Source organism: Lemur catta, chromosome 2 (genome assembly GCF_020740605.2).
Source record: "Lemur catta isolate mLemCat1 chromosome 2, mLemCat1.pri, whole genome shotgun sequence".
Taxonomy (NCBI): Eukaryota; Metazoa; Chordata; class Mammalia; order Primates; family Lemuridae; genus Lemur; species Lemur catta.
This window is the reverse complement of record NC_059129.1, coordinates 23,978,056-23,999,849: the sequence shown is the minus strand read 5'-3', so window position 1 is coordinate 23,999,849 and position 21,794 is coordinate 23,978,056. Positions and strand designations below refer to the sequence as shown.

Genomic DNA, 21,794 nt, shown 5'->3' with positions numbered 1-21,794 from the left:
GCGTGATGTCCTTATTGCTACGTTGTGATTAAAACGCACAGTCCCCGTGCACTTGTGCTTGGGCAACAGCAGCAACTGCTGTGAAATCTTTTATTTTCATTTTATGACACAGCATTGATTTCATTAGTACTTTGAAGGGACCATTAGAAAAAAATAAAAGCAAATTTGTGTCATTTAAGAAACATTTTCACAATTACAGCAGGACACAGGCCGTTCAGTTCCAGTCAGGTTTTCCCAGACAGAAAAGTGGCAGTTCTGGTTTCTCTGCTTGTGCTGGTGAGGACCTCGCCTCCGGAGCTGGCTCAGGGCGCTGGTGCCAGGCGGGGTGGGTAGGTGGCTGGGTTGATGGCCCAGGGGTGCGGCGCAGACGGCCAGGGCTCAGCAGCATGTGGGTCCCTGACCTGCTGTGTGACGACTTCGGGACACTCAGACCTCACGGCCCAGGCAGAGCCTCCCTGCAGGACGGGAGAGTCCACCCTGGGCTTGGGGTCCGGGACAAGGGCCAGGGAGCAGCCCGGCAGCAGGCCTGTCACAGACCTGACACCCCAAAGTAGGACTCGGACGTCGGAACATCCTTCCTGACACAACCACGGGGCAGCAGATCCCCTCCGGCCACGGGTGAAGGACTGGGCAGCTGGCCCCAGGTCACCCTCTGGGAAGCAGAGGGCACAGGTGCCAGTTTGGGTCAGAAATCCCTGGGCAGCCTTGGGCTGTGGTGTGTCACCAGGCTTGGTCTCCTGGACAGAGCCTCCACTGGGCACCCTGCCCTGTGTTTTCGGGCTCAGCCTGTGTGTTCATTCAGCAAGGACGGAGCCCTGCTCTGGCCGTGGCTCGGTGGGAAACAAAGGCTGCCAGGCCTGTAGCACCCTGACTGTCCTCATGCTGGAGGCCCCACCATGTCACAGCCCCGCTGGGTGGGTGCCCACAGCTGGGGAGACCTGGGCTTCCTCTCCCTCTCCCGAGCTTAGACCTATGCTCAGCCCCAGAGAAGACCCACAGGGGCAGCAGGACCGGCGCGAAAGCAAGTCTCACTGAGGCAAGCGCCATGTGCTGGGGCCGCCTTCCAGAGGGCCTGACCAAAAGTCTCTCAGGTGCCACCTGCTGCCCTTAATATAGTGGCCAGGGCTGCCCCCAAGCCTCTTGGTGCATTTAGCGTCTGGTGCCAGGACCCCCAAGGGGAGGGCAAGGCTGAATTGGTGGGGACTGGTCAGCTAGTGCCCTGCGCCTGGCTTGGCCCCCAACCACAGCACCGGGGGAGAGGCCTGGCCCCCAGGGGGCTCTGGGACAGCTGCGGGCCAAGGGACGAGGGAGGAGTTGGGAGCAAAGTGGCTAAGTCCGGCAGAGCCAGTGGGGCAGGAACGCCCGAGAGAAGGAAGCTGGGCCTGAGGCAGCGGGGACGTGCCAAGCCGCCCGGGCCCTGCCACCCTGGGTGGGGGAGGGAAGAGCTGCCACCCCCAGGCTCCACTCGCAGAAAGCCCAAAGGGGCCCCAAACTCAAACCAGGACCCAGGACATCCTAGAGTCCTACAGACTGCCCTCGCCAATTACAGGGCGACCTCACATCAGTGACGAATATGACACTATGTGGGAGGCCCAGGACAAACCCCTGTCCCCACACAGGCCAGGGCTGGGCAGGAGGCTCCAGGGCCTGGAAGTTTCTCTCCTGAGTGAGCCCCGAGGGCAGCGCCGGGAACACCCGGCTGCCTCCAGCTCCAGCTCCTCAGCGCCCCCAGGGGTCGGCCCAGACCCTCCGCAGCGGGGGGTTGCTGCCCCCACAGAAGCCCCCACTCAGGAGGAGGGAGAAGACTCCAGCCCCTCGTCCCAAGGTCCGTTAGACTGAAGTCAAGGTCACTTGATGAGGGGTTTCTGGCAGCTGACCTGGATGCTCCAACCGTCTCGGGCACCCTCCACAGAGGCCTCAGGCTTTGCCCAGCTTGTTCTGGGCCTCAGTTTACCCCGAATGAGGACGCTGGGCCCAGGCCTCAGCCAGCCCCACACTGCTGTTGGAGGAGGGTCCTTCCCGGGCCTTGGCCAGTGTGGCTGGGACACTTGTAAGTAAACCTTTTCCTGGAATCTCCCTTGCCTGGGAGGGAGTCAGGTGAAGAGAATTTAGCTACAAAAGGCTGAGGCCTTTCAACTCCCGGTTAGTGGGAACGCAGGACTCCGGCTCTGCACAGAGGTTTGGGCCTCAGGCCGCCCGGAGCCATGGCCTCCCTAGGCCACCTGCTTGTCCCCACAGGTGCAGGACAAACTGCTGGGGGCGTTGCGGCTGAGAGCCCAGGGAAAATGGAGTCACTGGGGCCGTGTCCTCATGGGATGTCACCACCCATCTGTGGCCCAGCATGGGGGACCAGGGCTGGGATGAGCAGGCCGGCCACCACTGCCACCCGCCCAGGGCCGGGCCTAGGTGCCCTCTCGGAAGCTGTGGATCTGCGTGGAGTACCGCTGCAGGTGGCCCTGCGGCTGGGCCTCGGGGGTGCCCAGCGCGCCCCCCGCCTGCTGCTGCTGCTGCTGCTGGTAGTGCTGGTAGAGCTTGGGGCCCGGCCCCTCCAGGCCCGGCAGGCGGCCGCTGGACATGGTCAGGATGGTGGCCGTCAGCGACTTGATGTAGTTCTTGGCCAGCGTGAGCGTCTCGATCTTGGAGAGCTTCTTGTCGGCGCGCACGTGCGGGATGACCTCGCGCAGCGCCTGGAAGGCGTTGTTGAGCTTGTGCATGCGCTGCCGCTCGCGCTCGTTGCTCTCCAGCCGCCGCTGCGCGCTGCTGTCCCGCCGGCCGCCCGGCCCCGGCCCCGGCCGCCTGCGCCCGCCCTCGGCCCGCGCCGCCGCCGCCCGCGCCGCCCGGCTCCGCACGCCCTTGGCCGGATCGGGGCCCGCGCCCGGCGGGGACCTGTCGGGGGTGCGCTCCCCGGGGGCGGCCCCCGCGTCCGCGTCCTGTGGCGGGGCCCGGCGCCTGGGGGGCCGGCTCTTGGTCTTCATGGCTCTGGACTGGTTGTCCCGGGAAGAGGAAGCTGGGAGGGGGCCCTCGAACTGAAATCCAGAGCACAGGACATGCCGGTCACTGGCACAGCCAGGGCACACGCACAGCGGCCCTCCGCTGAGGGCAATGACACCAGGAGCCAGTGGCAGCGACCACTCGGCGCTAGGGGACCCCAGGGTCCTTCCGTTCACAGAGCCCTGAGCTGACCCCACACTGACCCCTCAGCCCGGTCCCTGTTCTTGTCCCGCCTTCCCCCTGGGTGACTCTGGCCCACGCCCCTCTCTGTCCCCTGAGTGCCTCCTGGGCTCAGGTGACCTTTGACAATTTGCTCAGACCAACCAGAGATGTGCGGCGACCCTAGCTTAGGGCGGCCCCTCGCCCGAGGCTGCACTGCCTCCTCTCTGCCCCACTGACAGGCATGGACTCCAGCCACCTCGCTCCTGTCCTGCTCCGCTGGACGTGACACACGCAGGGACAACCTCGGGGCAGGCCCGCTGTGGACATGGGGCAGCTGTCGGAGGTCAGAGGTCGACAGTGGCCCCCGCAGCGGCCCGCAGTCCCACCGCGCGGATGGCCCCGGCAGGGGCTCCAGGTCCTGAACCGCGCCACCCGTTTTCCTCCAGCCCCACCCGGCCTTGCCTCTGCGCCCCTCCCCGCGGTCCCCGCCCCGGGCCCACAGCTCCCGGCTTACCTGGGGATCCGCGGCCGCACGCGCCGAGGCTGCCCACGGGGGACAAGGACACGTAGCTTTAGCCGCCCCGGGCGGGGCCGCAGACGCCTGTAAATGGACCCGCTGGGCGGGGCCGGGGCGGGGCCGGGGTCGGGGTGTCGGGGGCGGGCCCGGGGGGCGGTGGCACCTGCGGGCGGGCGGCCCAGCCGAGCCCGGCGCTTTCGGGACCCGGGGACCCGGGGACTCGGTGGCCGCGCAGCCCGGTCCGGCTCCTCCCGCCCCGCCCCGCCCCGTAGCCTCGCCCCCCTCGCCTTCCCCGCCTCCCGGCCCCCCGCAGCCTCCCCCAACCTGCGGCCCCTGCCCCTCCCCCCACGTCCTCCCCTCCCCCCACAGCCTTTCCCGCCCCCGCATCCCCCCCGCAGCCGGCTGGAGCCGAGGGCGCCCGGGTGCGTGGCATGACGGGGCCCCGAGCCCATTTCACGGATGAGGAGGCTGAGCCTGGGAGCCCGCCCTGGCGGAGGGGAAACCCCACGACTGCACGTGGCCATCGCACCTGGCCTTGGGGTTAAGGCTCAGAACACCAAGCCAGTCACAGGAGAAAAGCCGTCCTGCAATGCTAGGATCTTAAATGGGCAGCGGCTACAGCCTTCCAGAGCAACAGCCCAGATTCCTAAGGGACTGGGGACCCGGACTCCGAGGTCTCCGCGGAGAGGCAGGCAGCTTGGGCTCCAAACCAGCTCAGCTGCCCGCCGCTTTACTGGACCCCCATGCCTCGGTCTCCACGCCTGTTACAGCTTAAAAGGGGCTAAAAGCAGCATCTTGCTCAGGGGTCGCTGGGGACTGTAGCAACGTGGTGACAGGGAGTCTTTTGGCCAGTCCAGGTGCAGCTGCCAGGCCTGGGGTCCACACACACACTCCCAACCCGCAGGACCAGCTGGGAGGCGGGTCTCTCTGCTGGGTCCCGGGCATCTCTGAATGGGGACTCAGAGGTCTCCTTCATGTACTTCCTGGGGGTCACACCGGTCTTGGAGCTACCCCCTTAGCCATGGTTTTGGTAGGAGGCTGTTCCCACACTCTTGGCAGCTGGGTCCCGGAGGGAGGGACCGGGAGAGAGGGCAGGACCACCCTCGCATGGAAAGGCTGGTTTGGAGCCGAGATTAGGGAGGTAGGCTCCAGCCTATTGCTTGCTGGGGCTGGGCCAAAGGCAGACCACCAAAATGAAAATGCTTCTGAAATTGTTCATTGAGTGCAAAGGCTTCTGATTACAGATTTGCTTCAAGGCAGCACCAGCACCACATAAAAGTTTATAGTTTTCCAGGGATTATGCAAATCTTCGTGTTAGCAGGAGCATGGGGAATATAAGTATGGCATGGAAAAGGGCACACGCATGGCCGTGCCAGGCCACCCCACTCTTTCGAGGTGGGAAAAACATGGAATAAACGCAGCAACAGAGTTTATAAATATATAACTATATTTATTTTGAATATTAAATAGTTTTTAAATTACAAGCAATTTATTGAATCACACTATGCATCAATATACAGTAAAAATCTTACAATTTAAAAATGTACACAATTTAAACTCAAAGTTCATTAACTGTTATATTGCCGTGAACCTCTCTTGACCGTGTTAAAGTACAACGGGAGACCTGGAAGGTGTGACGGCCCCGTCAGTCCTCCTCTGCAGCCGGGAGCAAATAGTGGACACTTACGCCAGGTCCCATCATCAAGATCCAGCTCCACCCTCGCGAACCTGAACACTCAAACAGCACAAATTCGAGCCACTCAATTGATCTCAACAGGTTGTCGGTAATTCAATACTGTCAACACATCTTTAAGAATTTATTTATATACTAAAAAGAATTTCCTTTGTTAATAGCCAAGGCTTGAGCCAACCCCATTACTACTTAGGAATATTGTTTTTGAGACCTAAATCTGAAATAATTGTGTACACCCATTCTTACTTTAAGGCTACTTCTCATAAGGCTAATGTTTTGAAGCCCCCATAACTGAAGCCCAACCTTTGGAGTATAACACGTGGTTCACTTCTAAATGTTCAGATACGGGCTAGGAGCTGCCTCCCTTCCCCTGGGGCCCTCAGGACAGACATGCAATAGGTCATTAATGCTACAAATACCCTATGGGAAATATGAATCAAAGGAAGAGGTTTTGAAAAGCGTTTTACGGCAGCAAGACATACAGAGACTTTTCTGAGATAAACCCATTTGTATAGAAACAATCGAGCCTGTACATTTAAAAATAGAATGAATGCTCTGTTTTCAATTCAGTTTAGCTGAGGTTCTTTCACCTTTAAGATGACACAGTCCAAGTCTCAGTGGGATATGGGGGACGCTTTTTCTACACTGCCCTTTCTGGCTTATGACAGGGTCGTTTAATAACACAAAACAGCATCTGCTAGGAAGGAAATGAAAGATTATTTTTATTATAGTATTTAAAATATACAAACTCCACCAAAGTAAGACTAATTAAAATCTGACAGATTCTGGATTACTATGCAAAGGAGGCCAGGAGATATCACTGTGAACCAGAAACCTTGCCCCACGTCATCTAGAGCTGAGGTTTCCAACCTCCGGACGGGGACCAGACTGCAGAGCTCCACTGCCCACCCCAACTCCCCCCAACCCCGGTTGGTGGAAAATTGTCTTCCATGCAATTTAGGGACGGTGTGGGGGGCCACAGAGCGGGAGGTGAGCAGCTAGGGAGCTTCATCTGTATGTACAGCCGCCCCCATCACCTGCATGGCCGCCTGAGCGCTGCCTCCCCCCACCCTAGTCTGTGGAAAACTGTCTTCCATGAAACCGGTCCCTGGTGCCAAAAACGTTGGGGACCGCTGATCTAGAGAATGTCACTGGTTTATTCATGGCACAACTGATTAGAACAAGTACATTTTGAAAACCCACTACTGTTAACCAACTTATTAGTTAAAAAAAAAACAAACAAACAAAAACTGAATTGAACAACAAAGCACATGCTGACATTTCAAAAATGGGCTGAAAATTTCAATCTACTTAAATTTCCTGTGTATTGCTTGAGATTTCAAAAAAAACATGTTTACTCACATGTTTATTATAAATATAAATCTTCTCTTCCATGCAACACCACTAGTCTACCCCAACTCAATGTATAAAATGTTTTGGCAATTGTGAGAGTGATATAGACTTAAAATAAAATTGGGAATTATGTTGTTAAAATCTCCTTAATCATAGTGAAAAATGTACAATCCCCAAATATCAATAAATTTATCCTAGGCTGTGTAAGAATACTATATATCCTATGGATCTGCTTGATTTTCACTCATTAAATTTGAACTCCGTAAGTCTGTAATTTGAAAAAAATGAGTATAGTCACCTCTCATTTCTCTGTCAACCAAGACTGGCAGTTAGATGTAAAAATTCAGAAAACTCAGGAAGTCTCCATAGCAAGAAACTGTGAGTTATGACAATTTTGGCAAAATCATCTTCTAATGCCCTGTTAATTTTTTTAAAAAACATACACACGTCCCAGGAGCCAGTGCTGTCTGTACAGCCCAGGAGCACACGGTGTTCACACCAAGCTGGGGGCAGGGGATTCTTTCTTCATTCTACATTTTCTTGCTTTGGAAAATTATTGCTTAGTATAAAAAATTAGTGGAGTGAACCAGAACTGGTACTAAAGGTCATAATTTGCTATATAAACTCTGGCCGTGTCCACATCTGCATTTTGCACTAGAACCCAAGTCCCTCCGATTTACACGGGGCAGCCCCCGCCGGGGTCTGGAGAGCTGGCCCGGGGTTACGCCGGGTCTGGAAAGCACATCAGCACCGGAAAATATCTGGGGTGAAGGGCCAGTGTGAGGGGGCCACAGGCCTGTGGACCCAGCTGGTACCAATGGTGACTCCCTCAGCACAGCGCGCTGCACCGGCCACCGAAGGCTTCCTCAAGCCAGGGCAGAGCTCACCGAGGGCAGGATGACGTCAGCCTTGTGTCACCGCTGTGAACACCGGTTCCTGCCAACACCATGAAGCTGCACTGGAAACATCGGTCCCTTTCAAAGCAAGAAGAGAACTTGGTGCCTAATGCAGGGGGAAGGGTCTGTGCAGAGGAGCCCCGGGGCCACACAGGGCCACCCAAGGTCCCAACCAGGCGGACGTCTCAGCTGCTGAGGCTCTGCCCTTGTCCCTCAGCTCCCTGCCCCAACAGGTGCAGGCTGTAGTGTATCTCCAAGGCTACAAGGAGACTGGCCACACCTGGACGTGACTTGGAGTGGCTCCGAGGGGAAAATTCAGCTGTGGAGATTTTTTAAAAAGCTCTAATCAACACCACCTGAAGTATACAAACAATTAAACCATCCTCAACAACCAGAGCCCTCTGTGGAGATGCATCTTCCTCCGAGTCCCGGCTTCTGGAAGGATGGACTCACGAGGACACTGAAGCTACACCGCAGTCAGCCTCCTAGACACAGGCAGGAGGGCGAGGGCCAGGGCACCGAGTTCTGGGGCGCACCACCAGTCTGTTTTTACCAAAAGGGGTTTTAAAAGTTGGGAGGTGGGGTGGGAGAATTGCACGGAGAGGCTGCAAGACCCTTCAGCTCCTCAGAGAGAAGCCTCATTTGCTGCAGAGAAACCACCTTGTAGACAAGAGACAAAAATGTGTTTGCTTCCATTAACACAACAGAGTGGTATTTCTGGACTCACTGAAAATATTTCCTATAAGAACATAAAACACTAACATTCAGAATCATTATCATTTATGAAAGAGTACCATATGTACAATTCCAACAATTCCAAGGACAGCATAACACTCAGAATATTTAAGCTTTACAGGTACCATGCAGAGCAAACTATAGAACAGAAAAAAAATCAAACTAGTGGGTAGCACCAGCTTGACCTGCCTTATTTTCCTTGAATAATTTAAGATTCTGTACAACATTGGAGACTCTTAACATTTATCCACAGTGCAATTACAGAAAGCAATTAGTGATTTGTTTAAAAATAATAAATATGGCTCACTCGTGACCATTTCCCTAGTGCGTCCTCTGCGGCGCCCATGCGGGGACCGGGTGTACAGGTGTGGACGCCGAGAACGCCCACCTGGAGCGCTGACACAGCGGTGTGCACGGCCCGGCGCACGGAGGTGGTGTGGGCGCTTCCCCGGAACGACCACCACGTGAGCACTTCAAGTGTGAGAGCAGCTGCGGGTGCGCGGAGCTGAGGGACACCAGCTGCTGGGACATGGCCATGGCCACGCTCCCCACTGGGGCTCCCTGGGGCCCCGGCTTGGACACAGCTCGGGGCGTCTCCCCTTCTCCTGGTGCGCTCTCCGCTCTCCCAATCTCGCGGCAGCAAATGTGGAGGGGACGGCGCTGCTTGGGCTGAGGGCACAGGACCACGGCTCGGGGAGCAGCCTCCGACCTGAAAGCACGTCGGCAGCCGCCTAGTCTTTTTCTCCATCTTCACTGCTTCCTATTTAGGGGAGAGGAAGCAACACAACAAAGCTGGGTGTTTAAACACGATCATCACAGACTGACAGTTTGCACAGCCTCGGAGGTGCACTGCAGGAAGAGGAACTGAAGCTAGTGCTCGGGTCGCAGCACCTGCCCGAGCTGCTCCGGCTCCCCTTTTAGCAGCTGCACCTGCCTGACTCTCCCGCAGACACATCTGCGTGGCTCCCATGGCAGCTGGATGCCAACGCTCGGCGCAGGGCAAGCCCGCTCTGATCCACACGTCTGCCCTCGGACAGAGCGGGAGGGAACTGGCATTATCTAATCAGCACACGTGAAACGCAGGGCAAACACAAACAAAAGCTCTTTCTATTTCATATTTATTATTTGATCTGTAAACTTCAAATTAAAAAATGTACCTATTACCATTTATCTTTCAATCTAGTTATGGGGAAATGAGGGTCCGTATGTACAGACAGCACCACTTCAAATGGGCCCCGCCCAGTAACTCCCACCGGCCCTCTGGTATCGCTGGAAGACCAACACTTAATGGCAAAGTCAACATTCCCAGGGGCAGAGCCAGACGCACTTGGGCTCAGTTCCAAACTCACGGGTCACGTGCTCGCAGGAGCGTATGCCTCTGCAGAGCAGTCCCTCTGGGAAGGAGGTGGGGAAGCTGGGGGAGGGTGACTAGCAGCAAAAGGGAGAACAGGGGGACACAGGGAAGAGGGAGAATTCCACCCTGGGGACATCCTAGTGACCCAGAGCTGTGGTGCCACCTGCTTGCTCCTGCCTGCAGGGGTAAGCAGTAATGAGCCCACAGAGTGACCGAGGGTGGTGCACATGGCCCTGAGAGCACACTGTCACGACTGTCGGAGTCTGACAAAAACCGATCTGTAATCTACTCAGCAAACACCATGGGAACATAGCTCCATAGGCCACCATGGCATGTCCCCCCGCCCCGCCCCCCAGCCCAGCACACACGTGCCTCTCACCTCCTTGCTCGATGTCCGAGTCGGTCAGGTGCGTGAGAGAGAAGCTGGCGATGTTGGCGGGGGAGATGGAGAACCTGGAGTAGGGCGCCACGTGGGGCCAGCTCTGCTCCGTGCCCCGGGCTGGCGGCGGTGGCGAGAAGTACTTTGATGTTTGCAGAGAAGGCTTGGAGCAGAGAAGGTTACTTGTTGTCTTTGACATAAAAGGGTCTGGGGAGAAGTCATCATCCCATTCAAAGCCTCCACCTAGAAATAAAAAAACAGAAAACCCTCCCCTTATCACTGCGCAATAAAGAAGAGAAGGAGCACGAAGGCACAGGTGAGCTCGGCTGACAGATGGCATAGCTGCTCCCGGTGTCGGGAAGGCATCATTTAAAGCAACAGGCAACATTATCCTCAAAAACCATTTATATTATTCAAAGCTCTATTTTTCAGTTTCTTTAAAACTAATCCGTGAAGTGAAATACCTTCTTCATCCGTGGAACTTTCAGAATTTATGCACCTGCTCAAGTAGGGCAGCCCTGAGGACGTTGCTGGGCTGTTCAGCTCGGGGCCACGCGCCTCTCCTCCGCAGGGCCCCAGCTCTTTGGTTGGGGTCTCCTGAAAAGCCAAACAGAAACTGTCAGCAGAGGCCTGCTCACGGAAACCCCAGCCGGCAGGTGCGTCTGGCTGCTGACTATGAAGTGTGCATCTTAGAACAAGGCTGGCTCCAGGCCTGGGTGGGGTAGAATAGACACAGAGCCCTGTCTCCCCCTCTGCTTGCAGCTCTGACACCTGGGCATGCAGGAAGCTGCTCTCTCAGGCCTCGGAGAAGTAAACAGCAGCAGGCAGACTGGGGAAGAACGCCAGAATTCAAAGCACCACCAAACCGGCACTGAGTTTGCCACTGTGCCCTCCCATATCCGCTGGCCTGGACTCAACCAAGCCCCAAATTCAAAGCGGGCACTGGTTGTGGACAGGGAGTTCCAGGAGAAGCCTTTGCTTCTGGTTCTAGGAGCAGAAAGGGGGCCTTCTGATGCTCAGGAAGAGCACGAACCTCCAGGTTATTTTGTTTTCCTCTCTCAGGTCTCTCCCAGCCCCAGGCAATCCCGGGTGACAGGTGCCTACAGTCCTGAAGGAGCGAAGCCTCCTCTCCCCTGGAGGACTATGATCTCAAGAGTGAGGGGCACCCCTGCTGCTTTCTTTGCCCTCGATCATCCACCACTTGGCTGCAGACACAGGCAGAGTTGCAGGAAATATGCAGCATAGTATGGTACCTAAAGCCTCAACTTTCTGGCTGGAGGACCAAAAAGGGGGGTCCCAAAGAATCGGAAGTACCAGGGACCTTGCAGAGAGGGAGGAGCCGCTAAGGAACCCCCGGGCTTACCCCTGAGCCACGCATGGTAGATCTGACCCCAACAACACAACAAGGCCTTGAAAAGTGAACTACAGGGGAGACCACCACCAAGCTCCAGCCTGGTCAGTGGACGGAACACGTGGGTGGGTTCGAATTAGCACAACAAAGGCTCTCAAAGGGGAAGTGACACTGAAACCACAACCCACAGAAGGCTGGTTGGAACTTGTGGCCTGAACCCACCCGGTCAAGCCTGCTAAGACAAAAATAACATCTCTGTAGAATTTAAACAAGACAGAATCACGTAACATGATGTGAGGCTATGAAATCTAAAATTACTTAGTTTGCAAAGAACCAGGAAACCTCAATTCATAGGGAAAAGACAATCCACAGAGGCCAATGTCAACGTGCCACAGATGCTGGAATTATCTGAAAAAGACTATTATAAAAATGCTCTTACAAGTAAAGAGCATTAAAATAAATGGAAAAATAGAAAGTCTTAGCAAAAGAATAAAGGATGAAAAGAATGACAAAATCCAAATTTCACAGTGGAAAAATACAATAACTAAAATTCAGAAACTCACTAGATGGGCTCAACAGAAGACTGGAGATGACAGAGGGATTAGCGAATTTGAATATAGAGCAACAGAAATTATCCAATCCAAACAACAGCAAGAAAAAAAAAACTGGAGAAGAAAGAAACAGAGCCTTAGGCCCTGGGGGACAACACGAAAAGGTCTAACACTGGAGTCCCAGGAGGGGCAAGACAGATAGTGGTGCAGAACAAGTACTAGAAGAAATATGGCTGAAACTTCTCAAATTTGCTGCAAGATGAAGCTCAACAAACTGGAAATGGGATAAACACATAGAAATCCATGCCCAGATGCATCACAATCAGACTGCTCAAAGCTAAGGACAAAGAAAAAAATCTTACAAGCAGCCAGAGCTAAAACACTTACTACAAACTGAACATCCCAAATCTGAAAACCCCAAAACCAAAATGCTCTAGAATCTGAAATTTTTTGAGCACTGACAAATGCTCAAAGGAAATGCTCATTGGAGCATTTGGGATATTGAATTTTTGGATTTGGGATGTTCAACCAGTAAGTATAATCCAAATATTCCAAAATCTGAAAAAATCCAAAATCCAAAACACTTTTGGTCCCAAGAATTTCAAATAAGGAATATTCAGCCTGTACTTCTAGGGGAATAATAACTTGAGTGCACATTTCTCATGAGAAACCATGAATGCCCCAAGGAAGCGATACATTTTTATAATGCTGAAAGAACTGTCAGCTCAGAGTTCTATATTCAAAGAACATATCCTTCAGGAATGAATGTCAAATAAAGACAGTATCAGATGAAAAAAAAAAAAACAAACTAAGAATTTGTGTTTTTTTGTTTTTTTTTTTTAAAAAAAAAAGAAAAGAAAAGAAGCCAGGTGCAGTGGCACACGCCTGTAATCCCAGCTACCAGCTAATTGGGAGGCTGTGTCAGGAGGATTGCTTGAGCGCAGGAGTTGACCAGCCTGGGCAACATAGTGAGCTCCATCACCTCCCCCCACCAAAAAAAAAAAAGAACGCAAAGAAAAGCTAAACAGACTTCTTCAGTTAGAAGGGAAATGATACTAGAAAAAAATCTGGAACATCCATAATGAACAAAGAACAACAGAAGTACAGTCAGCTCTCCATATTTAAGAGTTCCACACTTGCAGATTCAACCAACCGTGACTGAAAATATTTGGAAAAAATAATACAAAAATAAAAAAAAATAGGGCCGGGCGCAGTGGCTCACGCCTGTAATCCTAGCACTCTGGGAGGCCGAGGCGGGCGGATTGCTGGAGCTCAGGAGTTCGAGACCAGCCTGAGCAAGAGTGAGACCCCGTCTCTATTAAAAATAGAAACAAATTATCTGGCCAACTAAAAATACATATAGAAAAAATTAGCCGGGCATGGTGGCGCATGCCTGTAGTCCCAGCTACTCGGGAGGCTGAGGCAGTAGGATCGCTTAAGCCCAGGAGTTTGAGGTTGCTGTGAGCTAGGCTGACGCCACGGCACTCACTCTAGCCCGGGCAACAGAACGAGACTCTGTCTCAAAAAAAAAAAAAAATAAATAAATAAATAAATAAATAAATATAAATAGAAAAAATACAGTATAACAATTTTACATAGCATTTACATTGTATGGGTATTATGAGTAATCTAAAGATCATTTAAAGTATACAGGAGGATGTACATAAGTTATATACAGACCTAGGTTACATATATACCATTTTACACAAGGAATTTGGACATCCTCAAATTTTGGTATCTGAGGGGGGTCCTGGAACCAATTCCCTTTGTATACTGAGGAATGACTATAGTAGAAACTATCTGGGTAAACAGTCATCCCTTGGTATATTGGGGGGATTAATTCTAAGACTGCCCATGTATAACCAGATCTGCACGTACTCAAGTCAAAGTCAGCCCTGCAAAACCTGAGTATATAAAAAGTTGGCTCTCCATATACATACATGGGTTTCCTAAGTTATGAATACTGTATTTTCAATATGCATTTGGCTAGAAAAAAAGCTCCTGTGTGTTAAGTGGACCCGTGCAGTTCAAACTCATGTTGTTTAAGGGTCAACCATATAATACTATTTGTTTCCTCTTGAGTTTCTTAAAATATGTTTGATGACTGAGCCAGGTATGGTGGCAACTGCTAGCTACACTCAGGAGCCTAAGGCAGGAGGGTCAGTTGAGGCCAGGAGTTCAAGGATGCAGGGAGCTATGATTGAGCCACTGCATTCCAGCCTGGGCAACAGAGCAAGACCCTATCTCTAAAAACATGTTTGATGATTAAAGTAAAACGTATTACACTGTCCAATGGGTTATCACTGCATGTGTACGTTAATACACAAGATGGTGTCAAGATAGAGAGGGAGAGTCAAAGGCCTATATGGTAGAAAGGTTTCTACATTCCATTTGAAATGGTAAAATATTGATTCTAAGTAGATTGTGAAAACTATGTATATTGTAATATCTAGAATAACCACATAAAACTACACAAAGAGAAAATATACAGTAAAAACCACAAGAGATAAATTAAAATGCAATACTAAAAATGTTCAAATTACCCAAAAGAAAAAAGAAAAGAGGAAGGAGAGAAATAAGGACCAGAAAAATGAATAGAATATAATGATGTACCTAAATCCAAACATAATAATTTTATTAAATGTAAATGGTCTAAACATGCCACTAAAAGATTTTCAGAATAAATTTTAAAAACCCCACCCAAGTATCTTCTACCTACAAGAAATTCATGTCAAATAGAATGAGACAGGTAGAGAGATGAAGAGGAAGTCTTAAGGAAAATTTAAAAAGTAATTTCAGCTGACTGAAAGTGAAAATACAACACATTAAAAATTGTAGTATGCAGCTAAAGTAGTAGAAAGAGGGAAATTTATAGCATTAAATGCTGATATTAGAAAAGAAGAAAGGTCTCAAATCCTAAGCTTTTAAGAGTCTACAAAAGAAAAGCAAAATAAATCCAAAGCAACAAGAAAGGAAATAATGAAGATAAAGCAGAAATCAATGAAATTGAAAAGAAAAAGAACAATTAAAAAAAAATCCAGGAAACCAAAAACAATTCTTTGGAAAGATCAACAAATCTTTCTTCTAGAAACTATAAGAGAAGGAAATACTTCCCAACTCGGTTTCTTAGGCCAGAGTTACTCTGATACCAAAACCAAAGACGGTGACAAAAAACAAATAAAACAAAACCAACAGAAAAACCTGGGGGGAGCTCAAGAATGCTTATTCCTCAAAAGCTCAGGAGGGCAAGCATGGTTACCAACTACTTTTGCCTCCAGAACGGTGTAACCAAGAAAAACAATGTAGGAGCTAAAAGTCAACCGGATACTTCAGATTTTAAAGGCCCACGCCAGAGGCTGCAGGGCTGGGTGGTGAAAAGTTCACCGCAAGTCCTGGTGCCACTACTCACTGGGGCTCTATTCCTCTGCCAGGTCTAACCTCTCTGAGCCTCAGGGTCCTCTCCGTAAAGATGCGAGACAACCACCCCTGCATGGGGAGAAATACAAGACCCTGTGTCTAAAGTGCCAGCACCAACAGACTGTTCACCAACCTGGCTGTGATTTCGTGAGAATGCTGCTTCACACGTAGTAAGTGTTGGTTAACTATTTGCTGAACTAACAAATAGTGACACAACCAAGGCACAATGCTGCCAAAACCCACAAACACTCAGTAAAAACTCTGCAGCTAAGATACTTAAACTACTTAAAAACTAAACTACATCAAAACCAGCTCATTAAGTTACAAAGTAGGAGCAACAGAAAACCATCAATCATCAGCTTGAAAAGGTTGGTAGCTGTCGCCCCAAGGCAAACTGCACGAGACACATAAGAAAACTAATTTTAGATCATCAGATTTTCAGGATTTTACTCTCTGGCCTTAAGCCACTTTCTGACTTTCTCTATCACACTAAACCCTGGGTCAAAGCCTCACATCTATAAAGTGTGTCTCACATTTGATCTCTGTACTTTCAATCCTGTCACTGGCATGCCCTTCATGATTCTTCATCTTTTGCAATTCTGTCCCGTCTCGTAAAGCCAGCAAGCAAAACGTGACATGCTCCACAAAGAAGCGCTTGTGAGTCCAGCCTCCTGGAGCCCCGGGAGCTTCCTCTGCCCGCTGCCTGTCCTGGGGCTGTGTCCATCTCACTACTCCAGCTGGACCCAGGACTCCCGAGCAGCTCACTGAACACAGTTTACAGTTGTGTCCCACCTGCGGATCGGCCCGTCTGTGCAGAAATGTGACTATAATTCAAGTTCACAGAGACAGCGGAGAAAGGCCTACTGGGATGCACTGGCAACAGAACACAGGTGACTCCTTCACCCTTACACTCTTCGTAGAAAATGGCACCTTACTTTCCCAGGCTCCCTGAGCTCAAAGGTTCTCGAGGTCAGATGTGTGTAGGCAGCACCTGGGAAAGGAAGAGAGGAAGGCAGCCTCCTGGGCCCTCTCGCAGATTCAGGTTCAATGGGTCCGGCTGAGCGCAGGAAGCTGCTCTTCTTTTTTTAAATGTCCACCTCCCCACAATATATGCTTTAGTACAAATGTGGGTAATTTAATGATTTTTTTTTTTTTTGAGAAACATCATAAACACAAAAGTGAACAAAACACAGAGAAGCAACAAAGCATAAAGTACCGTGCAGCAGAAAGGGAGACGCAGATCTGCGGGGAGGAGGTGGAACAGCGCTCAGGACACCGGGGCTGCGGGCCTGAGAGGGACTGTGCTACGCAGGGGCTGAGAGAACAAGGCCTTGGTTAAGGGAGGGCAAGAGCCGTGAAGGAGACGCCAAGGACTCCCACACCTTTTGGGATGCGATGGGACCCCATCCCCATGTCCCACAGCTGAGTTTACTCACAATCCAGCTGGTGCAAGAAGCAAATTAAAGGGCTACAAAGACTAGAAAAAAAAGAACCTTAAAAAAAAATGCTCAAATTATAAGCTGTTAAAGGATCCTTAGCCTGTGCCTCTGAGCAGGGTACACTAACTGTCTGCTCCAAGCAGAGAAAGGGGACAGGGGCAAGGGACAGGCCAGGAGGACCACAGCCTCCCCTGCTGTGTGCACTGCAGGGGCTGCTGCTGGCCGGCCTGTCTCCAGGGCTGCACCCAGGTGTTGGGTACTGTCGCCAATGTCAGATACTAAAAATTGGGTCTGTAAAGGCTAACTAGTTTCAGTAAGACTCTGCGAGGTGACCCAGGAAGAGCATCCAGGTCTCCTTCGCCTAATTGAATAGGAATTTCCTGTGCAAACCACATTTCTGCATCTTCTTGGAACTGCAACCAACCCCAAATCGCTTTTTTTGAGTAATCACAATCTGTTGCCCCAAAACAGCAATTAAAAACCAGACCACACTCAATTTCCTAACATATTTTGGAATTCTCATGTGTGTGTATATATAATTTAGAGGTAACAGATACCTGGTCAAACAGGTAAACTGTGACATCATCAAAAAATGTGACCGCCTTCTTTTCTTTCTTCCAGTCATCAGGTAGCTGGTCGGTGGCCGCGGCTGCCGAGGGCTTCAGCAAACTGCGCAAGTGTCTCCCGTCCTCGTTGCTGAGGATCACGGGCACGGGGTGCTCGGTCTCCTCTTCTGACTCAGAGCTCAGGCTGTGCAGGTTGAAGGCCCTCAGGTCCTCATCGGAGTCGTCGCTGTTTTCATCCTCCTCATCCGCGTCAATCCCGTCCTCAGAGAGGTCGAGCATCCCGGACACACCGAGCTTCCCCAGGTATTTCCCCTCAATATCTGGCTCCTTCAACTTGGGGCCATCAGAGTGGCCGGTTAGGGACTTATCTACCGCCGAGCTTGCATACGCCAGGAGTTCATTAGTGTTGGTTCCGATGGAAGTGAGGGTGCAGGGGTGATCTTCCTGTGTCTCTAAGTCATCACTGCTGCTAAGTTCTGAATGCAGCAAACTCAAGGGACTGCCAGCCTCGTCGTCTGCAGGATGTATCTGTTTGGAAACATCAGCCTGTGCTGGCTCCAGCATTTCTCTTAATTCCAGGTGACCGGAATTCTGCAAAGCAGGCGGACAACCCTGAGCCGGCTGGCTCTCTGTGGTTTCCAGGAAACTACCCTCGGCATCAGGACTCTGCTCTGGGCCAACTGGCTCGGGCAGGGACGGGCCCTGTACTGACACCAAGGCCGACACGGAGGTTCCTGGGACCTCCTCAGACTTTTTGTCGGGCTCAGAGTCGTTATCTGAGAAGTACGCCGAGTCTCGATATGAACTCTGGGAGCCAGGTGCAAAAGTCTGTGAGGTCACATCGGTACCTCTGTGGCCATCGCCTATGTCTGAGATGACAATGACGGGGTTGGGGGGCAAACTGGTTTGACCGCTGTCACCCGCTGAAGCCAAGTCTGAGTCGGAGGTGCCCTCAGGAGCAGGGTGCAAAGTCCACTCAGGAGACTCCAAGTTCTCTGTTTCGTACCCACTGTCTGCAGGCTTATCGGGGGGCAAGAGTTTCTGAGGAGTGTGAGAGTCTAAAGAATCCAGTAACGCCTCATGGACATCCACTGACTCCAAAGAGTCCGGGGTTTCCACGGACGGCTCCGAGGCTGGAAAGGGTGTTGACAAGCTGTCTTCTAAGAGGCTGTCTTGACTGGTAGAGTCCGAGGAAAAGGCAGACACCAAGCCGGCTTCTTTTGTAGCATCTTTATAATTGAGCTGATTCAAAGTCTCCACAGCTTCCAAGTTTTTCTCCGGCAAACTATTACTATGATGGTCTTCTGAAAATGGTTTATTTTGTAAGTTCTGTCCTAATTTGGAATGACTACTCCCTGTACTCACTTTACTAGGAAGAATATCATCAACAACAACTGGGTCACTTTTGGTTACTCCCAAGTTCTCTTCATTTTGGTGAGTTGAGTCCTGGGACCCATCACCAACGCTGTGAGTTTTGGCATCAGTTGAGAGAATTTCAACTGGGACAGTCACGGTGTCTGCACTGACGTCCTGGCAGAGACAGTCCTCAGAGACACTGACATCCAAACATGCGGGTTTGGTTTCTCCCTGCTGCAGGAATGAACCTGAAGGTACATCATGAGACATTTCTTCTGTTTCGAGTGAGGTAGGAGGTACCTGCACTTCCGGGGAGGACAGCAACGAGGCGCTTGGAGTGCCATCCGTGAGCACGACATCTGTATCTTTGCCCTTTGCACTTAGGTTTTCCTCTAACAAAGTAAAGCCTGGTTTATTTTCAGCAAACTTAAGCTCGGTATCTAAAGAGTTTCTAGGTGAAGTTTCTAATATAGTTTCAGTAAAACCAGCATTCTTAAGCTCTGTTTGAAGATCACTGACATGTTCTTTGCTAGATAACGAGCCTTTTAGTAAGTTTTTCTCTTGAAGAAATAAAAAGTTTTCTGACAATTCTTGAACATTCAATGGATCAAAATTATCTTGGTGCATAAGATTTTCTGACAGACAAAGAGGATCACAGTCAAAAAGCTTATGGGACTTTTCCTTTTCAAGGTGGCCGGTTATTACAGACTCTTTGGAGTTATCCAAACTCGAACTTAAAGTGGTAGGTTTAAAGTCAGCTTGAACACCGTTTAGTTCCATTAAGTCAAATATTTTTTGGTGGCTAGGCAAATCCTCTGATTTGTCCAGATCATTAAATATACTGTTGAAAGGGCTCTCAGGGCCGCTGGGAACATGTAAGTCCTCGGGTAAGCTAGCATCTTTGGGGTCCGTACTGCTTTGGAAGAAATCCTCATCGGTACTAGATTCTTCTAATTCAAGGCTCCTGCGTGCTGTACCCTGGGGTAGCTCCGCGCCCGTCCTTTCGGGATTGTCCATTTCAGTTGTGAGCAGCGCAGGAGGGTAATCAAGCTCCAAGTTGCTACCACTTTTTTCTTCTAATTGGATATAATAGTCACTTCCAACAGAAAGGTTGTGGGCATCAAAAACAGGAACCACTCCAGGGGCCCTCAGGGGGACATCCTGGCCACTGTCATCCTGTTTCCCAGGCCCGGGATCGGAAAGGGAGCTCTCAAACACTTCGACTGGATAGAAGATGCTTGTGTAGGACAAGGCTTCGTCTGGGTGGCCCCGGCTGCGCTCATCAAAATGATCATGCTTCGCCGCTTCCCAGACATACTCAAAGCTCAGTCCCTGGCTCGTCTCGGTCACGGTGAGGACTTCTTCCATTTCACGGCCCAGCCGATCCCGGGTAAAATGGTCAAGAATTGGGAAAGCAGCATTGCTGGAAGCATCTCTGCTGTTTGTATTTGGCTTAAGCGCATTCCACTGTTGTTCGAAGTCAACTTCCGAGTCCCGCTGGCTTTGCATGCGCAGGTAAGTCAGCAGTCTGTGCACGTCTTCAGCTGCTGGTCTCTTGTCTGGTGACAGCCAACAGAACTGTAAAACCTCATACCTAGCAGCACAGGAGAAGTAATTAATGGAACAATAATATGTTTTAAAATAAGAAAAGACTTTACAAGGACCCCGAAGGAAACTCAACACCCCACAAATTTCTACACCTTAATCGCTGCCAACCACACCAAGGACTTCAGTTCATGGTGAGAGCGTGGTGAAAGAGGAAATGAAGAAATATACCACCAAATTTTTGTGTTTTCAGGACATTTCACAGCATCTTCGCAGTGAAGGTAACAAAACAGAACCCAGAGAACATGAAGTTACCAACCATCTATCAGAATAAGGCTGCTCCAGCTGGGGCTTGGGGAGCTTTGTGTCTCTCTCTCTAATGACTTGATTGAGAACGTCTAAGTTGGAAAGGTTGGAATATGGTTGAGCAGCATTATCAAAAAGCTCCCAAAGTGTCACACCCAGGGACCTGGAGGAAAAAAAACATGGTTATTTCTCTCTCCCTTTAGACGTCAAATTTTTAACACCCACATTGCTATTTATGTGGTCAGTAATTTCAAGGACAAGGTGTGTATTGAAGATTATTAATAATAAGGTAGTTCTTTAACCTAGTAAAATAGCTCCAAAACCAATAATCAATATCATGATAACAAAAAAGAGGCATTTCCATTAAAATAAGGAAGACAAGAATGCCTCCTCACATCACAACTGAATACCACTCTAGAAGTTTTGGCCCACAAAAAAAATACAAACCAGAGATGACAGGCATAATTATAGAGATGAGGTTAATATGACTGTCAACTTCAAAAACTCAAGAAATTACGTGAAAGGCCATTAGAATGTTTCACGACTTCGGCAGAATGGCTGCAGACAAGATAAACACCCTGAATTCTGGGGGTTTGGGTGGGAAAAAAGCTCATTCACAACAGTAGTACATGCCAGAAAATATCTAAACGAAACCTTTATGTGGAAAATAAAATCTCTTCTCTGTGAGACCCACGCATTCCTTATTTTAGCTACTCCTCGGCATTCTGGGTTTTCCTGCTATCACACAGAATGGCCCAGCACTCTGGCAGCCGTCTCTGTGCCAGGAGAGGAGAGGACACCTGCCTGAGCCTCTGAGGCCCCCAGGGTTGCCGCACACAGCAGGAACGCCCCTTCTCTGTCCCTGCCCAGCCCATTCTCACAACCCTGTGCTCTGCCCCCACGGACATGGCCTCTGCTGCTCAGGTTAGACGAAGTGCCTGTCCTTTCCTCTACGTGGTCCCTGCACCTCCTCCCCACCACTTACTGCCTCTGTCCTGCATTATACTCTCCTATTTATTGCAATGTTCCCGAGCCTGGCTGGTCATCCGTATCATCTGGGAAGCTTTAAACAAACACACTGGTATTTGGGGTCCGCCCCAAGGACTCTTAGGTGGTAGATCCAGGTATGGCCTACAAAACCGTGTTTTTAAAAAGCTCCCTAGTGATTCTGACACCAATCCAT

At 50.7% G+C, this 21,794-nt stretch overlaps 2 protein-coding genes across 3 annotated transcripts in view; both read right to left on the bottom strand.

Moving 5' to 3' along the window:
- Positions 1-58: 58 nt before the first annotated feature.
- On the bottom strand, positions 59-3,744 carry BHLHA15 (basic helix-loop-helix family member a15). The gene is made up of 2 exons (XM_045541325.1): positions 3,668-3,744; positions 59-3,026 (listed from the first exon to the last, which is right to left on the bottom strand). The coding sequence occupies exon 2, from the start codon at positions 2,973-2,975 to the stop codon at positions 2,403-2,405; it is 573 nt and encodes a 190-aa protein (XP_045397281.1). The 5' UTR covers positions 2,976-3,026; positions 3,668-3,744; the 3' UTR covers positions 59-2,402.
- A 1,355-nt stretch (positions 3,745-5,099) lies between these two features.
- The window catches only part of LMTK2 (lemur tyrosine kinase 2), a 93,856-nt gene continuing 77,161 nt past the window's right edge, over positions 5,100-21,794 (bottom strand). For both annotated transcript variants that reach the window (XM_045541317.1, XM_045541318.1), the window contains exons 10-14: positions 20,625-20,774; positions 17,396-20,354; positions 10,545-10,677; positions 10,081-10,323; positions 5,100-9,107 (exon numbers count right to left, since the gene is read on the bottom strand). In XM_045541317.1, coding sequence (XP_045397273.1) covers positions 9,079-9,107; positions 10,081-10,323; positions 10,545-10,677; positions 17,396-20,354; positions 20,625-20,774 — 3,514 coding nt within the window. In that variant the 3' untranslated portion in view covers positions 5,100-9,078. The remainder of the gene's footprint in view (positions 9,108-10,080; positions 10,324-10,544; positions 10,678-17,395; positions 20,355-20,624; positions 20,775-21,794) is intronic.